The sequence below is a fragment of the Crassostrea angulata genome, chromosome 2 (assembly GCF_025612915.1).
Source record: "Crassostrea angulata isolate pt1a10 chromosome 2, ASM2561291v2, whole genome shotgun sequence".
NCBI lineage: Eukaryota > Metazoa > Mollusca > Bivalvia > Ostreida > Ostreidae > Magallana > Magallana angulata.
The window spans coordinates 62,466,112-62,472,183 of NC_069112.1; the positions used below are offsets into that span (position 1 = coordinate 62,466,112).

Below are 6,072 nucleotides of genomic sequence, written 5' to 3' on the forward strand. Positions count from 1 at the left end.
TTAAAATTATTTTAAAAAGTTGTTTTATTTTTATATAATATATATATTTATATTATTTGAATATACATGTAATTACATACATTATATACTTTTACAAATCGAGATAAAATGCTCATCTTTATTTTTCAAAAACAATTTTTAAAGATATACTGGAATAATTTTAATTATTGTTTTGGACCTTCGGCTTTTATTTTTCCAAATTTCCCTAAATTATGAGGATTTTATTTTAATTGTTTTCCGCTTGAATCGCCATTTGGGTCTTTATTTTTCTTAATAACGGCCAACAACCCCATGAAACGACTAAAACAAGTGATAATATTAGTAATAAGGATTTTATTATAATTGTTTTCCACTTTAATCGCCATTTGGGTCCATTTGGGTAAATCGACGCACCCGAGATCTCGCTACTAGGTAAACATGGTTGTCATAAGGCGAGTTTTTTAAAACGATGACATTCCAAGGCGAAGGATGGCCGTTGTGAACCATTGAAAGGAAAACAAAGTTAGCAGAGTTAGGGTAAACTATATGTTTAATTAATAAATCCAATTTTTTAGGCGGTTGAATGCTTTTAAAGTCGGATATAATTCCCGAAGCGAGCGACACAAAAACGGCGGCGTAAATCGGAGGTTTTTACAACGCTTGGAACTGTAGCTCTCTGGTTTGTCTATCCGAATTTTTTCAACCAGAAAGCTACAGATCTGCAGCTAATTTACATTGATAATAAAGTCTTTTATTGTTTATAAAAGATCAAGTCCATAACAATATAAAACTAGACAAACAGTTTACGAACGGCTTTCCCCAAATTTATTTCAAAATTTAATTTGTTGACGGTTTATAATGATGAAATTATGGTGTACAGATTCAAAATATTCTATATTTTGTAAAAATACAGTACTTATTTAAATAGTTTACATCCAAATGATCATGTTAATTGCTTCTAGCTATTTATATATCATTATTGCCGATCATTCCTTTAGAAGGAATACTTGTTTATATTCTACCTCAAATTTGACGGACTCAACGACTGCTGACATACAAACTGGAATCAACACTATGGATCGGCAAACAACGAGTCTCGCGGTACGAAACACGACACACTGCTTTACATATTATTTTTTGTACCCATTTAATTATAAGCATGTTTTTTTTATATACTGGTACATGTTTAAAAGAAATTTTAATCCCAGACGAAAACACATACACGTAACTCGGCACATTAGTGAATGTGAAAATGATGATGATGATGATGATGATGATGATGATGATGATAATGTAACGATGTTTGAAATGGCGCAGAAATAAATAATTATTTTTTAAAGTATGACTGCATGTTGTTTTGTAGTTGTTTTTATTTTATTTGTTCGTGTTTGTTTTATTGTTGTTGTTGTAATTTGTTGTTGTTTTTGCATGAACTGAGCATAGGAACAAAACAAGTAAGTGATTTTATTTTTTTAAAGCTTTTAAACGTTAAAAATATTTTTTTATTATAAACTATAACGTTTGGTGATGCTTTTAAAAACAGACATGAATAAAAATACATTTTTTTTTTATTTGTGTATGCTATATGTAATGGAAGTCTTTGATATGGCTTTAAAAACCATACATTCTCATCACAGTGAAGTAATATATTTTTTACTATTTTTAGTGAACGAAGCGTTTGATATGGCTTTCCGCCATTATCATAGCGGCGATTGTCGCTATGGGGATTTTACTTCGGTATCTCCTCGCGACTTCATTTTGAAAAGAGAGAGGAGGTCTGCGCCCCAAACTCGACAGAGCCCATCCGACAGAGCCCACGCCTTTTCAGGAGCTAACTTTCAAGAAGGAGCCTGTGACACCACCCTCTACCAGAAAGTCGCTCTCCATGCCCGTACTGACCCCGCAGAAGGGCTTCTCTGCAAGAGATTTCAATTGCTGTTTAACGGGACATGGTCACGACTTTTTCATAAAAATACATTTTAGATTAAGCATTAAAAATGAAAGCCCTAAATATACTTGTAGCACAGCACGAAAACCAATTGATAAAAATTGACACAAATATGATTTTCAAAATCAAAACAAGGCAAGAGCCCAAAACACGTTTTTTTATTGTTTGAAACATCACGTGACTAAACTTACAACATGGCGCCGAAATTGACAGTATTAGAGAAGAGGAAAAGAAAACAAGAGCGAATGCGACGATACCAAAGCATGACAATTAATATTGGTGATGTTATAGACGACTTGAATGGGTTAAAATATGATTTAAATATTAACAGCGACAGAAATTTGGCTGATTTTCTTGTTCAAAGGTAAGTTTGGAGATATGACATCGGGGATCGGCTCAATATTTGATATAGTTGTACCTTTATCACTTTTATACTTGTATAAAAGTGAGAATTGTCGTGTAACTCTTAGTATTTCAAATGCAAAACAGGCTAGGGAAATGCAATGATTGAGAAATATGATAGAATTTTAAAAAAATTATCATCAAAATGATGACGTTTTTATTTCATCGAATCTTGGGAAGAGGGTCCATGGTAGGGAAGGGGTTGGAGTCAGGTGGATTAAGTATTCATGGAAACAGTTAAAAAGATTTTCACTCTTTTAAATTAAATGACAGTTTGAATTCCAATTATGTAATACTTTTTTATTTATTGATAAAATAAGTTTTAAGAAAAATGTGTGAAAATTATATGCACCCATGTTTGTCCGACATCAAATTAAAAGTCTAATCAGAATACTAATTACTAATAATTATTAAATCTTAAAGTTTCAGGTATTTCGTGTGTTAATAAATGTAACATTTCAAGTTTTTGTGATATATTTTGAAGAACCACTTTAAACAGCAAAATGTGAATGACAATGTACCTATAGTAATCCTCTGTCATATACAGTTTCAAAAGAGAAAACATGCCACCCTCCTCAACATCTGAAAGATTCTGAATTAGTCTAAAAACATCAACACCTTCTAAAGCAAAAAAAAGTCCACTGAGTTATATTTCCCTGTCGACCATAACGGCTAGTACAAGCACCTTCACAGGCTATGGCAGTGCCACTGAAACTGAAGGTGAAACAGACAGGTAACGTGTAATATACATGTATATTTGACATGCACATGCGTGATAAATTACATATCTATTGACTATTTTAAGAACTTCAAGACAAGAACCTTAGAAAAGTATATATTTGATAATGTAACACTTTGTTTTGTATCTTTAAGGGTGGTTAAGAATGATTTAGGGTTAAGAATGACTCAACATGAACTAAAACTTATTTCTTATACCTATTTCTTTCTTTTTTAAATTCTATATAAGTAGTATATAGTACAGTATACAGTCACTTTGCAGTCATGATGACGTCATAGGGTACTCCAGACTCCACCCATATGTCATAATGTGGGTCGAGACTCCACCCATATGTCATAATGTGGGTCGAGACTCCACCCATATGTCATAATGTGGGTCACAGTTAAAGGGTGGGTCTACAGTCACTGAGGTCATAGTTCAACCAAACGGGTGTGTAATGTTACTACAGTCACTAAGGTCATAGGGTATGCCCATGGGTCATAATAGAGGTCAACCAAACGATGTTACACCCAAATGACAGATATCAGAGATGCCCTATCAATAAAATGGGTGTGTAAAGTTCCACCCAATGAACATCCTATAAAAACGGGGATGCTAACACCAGCATTTACATCAGCCATCACACAATCAGACCATTTGCCCAGCAATGTTTCTACGATAATGTAAGTCATACCATTTAAAATACTACGATCAAACATTTTTTTAAAAATATTTCATGTATGAAGAAGACGGCGTTACTATTATTTGAGGTGTGAAAATTTGCTTTTAAGGAAATTTTAAAATAAAAACAACTGATGAAAATAAAATGGTAGAAATAATTAAAAGTCAACAGTTTGTTTTCCATGAAAAGTTTTTTTTATTCATGCAAACTTGTAGCTATAAACAAAGAAAGATAACTCCGATTAACATAATATCGTGAAAGACAATACAACAACAAAGAGTTTTGTGCGTTGTTGGTGTTTAAATTTTAATTCTATCGAATAAGTTCTACAATAGTTATAACAATATTACTGTTTTCTAAAATCCAATCTGCTTGCATAGTCCTGTATATAACTAACTAAAGTGGATGTTTGTAAAAGGTCGACTCTCATGGAGTCGACCAATTCAGCTAATGTTAAAAGCTCCGATTGCAATACATATTGCGTTGTTGGAGCTGGAATAAATAATTCAGGAGACTGGGGGGAGTACTGATCAATCTCCTGATTTGCTGAATCCTCATCTGTGGGTTTGGGGGTTGAGATGGTCGAGTTATTTGAGATTTCCTCTGTTGGTTGGGAGTTTGGAGTTTCATCAGAGGGTTGGGAGTTTGGAGTCTCATCAGAGGGTTTCGAAAAAGAGGATTCAGAAGAGGTTATCATCTTCAGCTCGAATTTTTGGAATTTTTCCGGAAAATTCTCTCTACAAAAAATAAATTTAATGAAAAAATAACACAAATGAAGTATATTTAAAAAAAAAAAGTAATTATGGACACACACACATACACACCCTCACCCTCACACACACACAAACATACACACACACTCTCACACCCTTAACCCACTCTCACACACACACATATATCTATATACCTGAATGTGGAGAGGATAAGGTTCTCCTCGCTCAATCTCGGTTTCTTTGCCTGACTGAAAAAAAAAACAACAGGGTTAAATAAGTAATATGTCAATGTATAAAATTTACAATGAATAAGCAGTTGTTTCATAGAGACACTATAACTTAAAATTATTTTTTTTATCATCATAATAATTCTAAGTTAGTAAAAAAAAACAACATTTACAGTTTCACTTATTAGGAAATCATTACTTTAATAAAATATATATGTATACTTTATGAAAATTAATATTTTAATCAGTTTATTATCAATTATACAATATACATCGTCATACCTTTGTCCTTCACAGGAAAAGTCCACTTCTAGCTTTCTCTTTCTGCCCTCCTTACCCATGCTAAAATCTCTACAACATTAATTAATATATCAAGTGTAAGTCCCCATCTTTTTATTCCTGGAAAAATCAACTCTTATTTGTGTCATTAATTACCCTTCATTAAAGGAGGCAACCGAGAATTCTTGATCACCAATCCGATCCGTTGTGAAGTCGTCAAATATGGGGGAATATTCATTAATATCTTCATCTTTTACAAAATTTCTATAAAAAATAATTGGGAGTAAACGTAAATTGTTTTACCGTTATATTTTTTACATTGACAGTGATAATCATTAAGTTGTAATATCTAGCTTAAACAATCCAATCATTGGAGGTACCGTTGATTACTGCGATATGTATATTAATAGAGAAAAAAAAGAAAAGAAAGAAACGACTTAATTAACAGCCAAGTGGTATAAATTTTATAAAAAATGCACAAACCCTTTAAACTTTTTTTTAAAAAGTCTAAACATAATTCCAAACAAATACATTTTTTTAGTTTAAGTAGAATTACTTACTTTGATTGATTCGACTCGGCCATTGTAAAAAGTGAAGATGTCACAAAATTTAAGATCTAGAAGGTATGGTGGACAGATGATCATATGTATTAATTGACTCCCTTTATATATAGTTCTATTTGGGCGTCTTTAATAATCATCTAAATAAGTTTGTTCCGATTTTCTGACGATTTAAAAATGTTTATTTAAAAAAGGTCAAAAGTTTGGGGAAAAAGCACAGACGCTAGCAAAAAATATTTCGCGCCAGGTCCAAAAAGCGCTTTTTGCAGAAATTGCGCCAAAACTTTTAAGTCACGTTTTCAACACCCTTGCTAGCCTTCATTAAAATGCGATAAGAGATAGTTATTTATTTAACCTCATAATGGTAAAATGCAGACTGGAAAAGAGCTCTATATTATACGTGTAAGCTTTATCTGGCGATACCCCCCCCCCCCCAACCCACTCTAGATCCACCCTTGTTATATACGTTTGACACAGGTACCCGACGATAATTATTTTACTATTAACCCTACCTAATAATACACAAGGTACTGTTTTCACTGTTATCATGGTACCCCCCTGAGT

General features: G+C 32.6%; 1 protein-coding gene across 2 annotated transcripts; it reads right to left on the reverse strand.

The window, feature by feature from the left end:
* Positions 1-4,075: 4,075 nt before the first annotated feature.
* Positions 4,076-5,872, reverse strand: LOC128172749 (uncharacterized). Of its 2 annotated transcripts, XM_052838507.1 has the most exons (4): positions 5,105-5,872; positions 4,952-5,020; positions 4,637-4,690; positions 4,076-4,466 (listed from the first exon to the last, which is right to left on the reverse strand). In XM_052838507.1, the coding sequence occupies exons 2-4, from the start codon at positions 5,008-5,010 to the stop codon at positions 4,076-4,078; spliced, it is 504 nt and encodes a 167-aa protein (XP_052694467.1). In that variant the 5' UTR covers positions 5,011-5,020; positions 5,105-5,872. The 2 variants fall into 2 exon arrangements, with proteins under 2 accessions (XP_052694467.1, XP_052694466.1); XM_052838506.1 differs by lacking the exons at positions 4,952-5,020; positions 5,105-5,872 and having other exon boundaries at positions 4,637-4,767.
* Between the last annotated feature and the right edge of the window lie 200 nt (positions 5,873-6,072).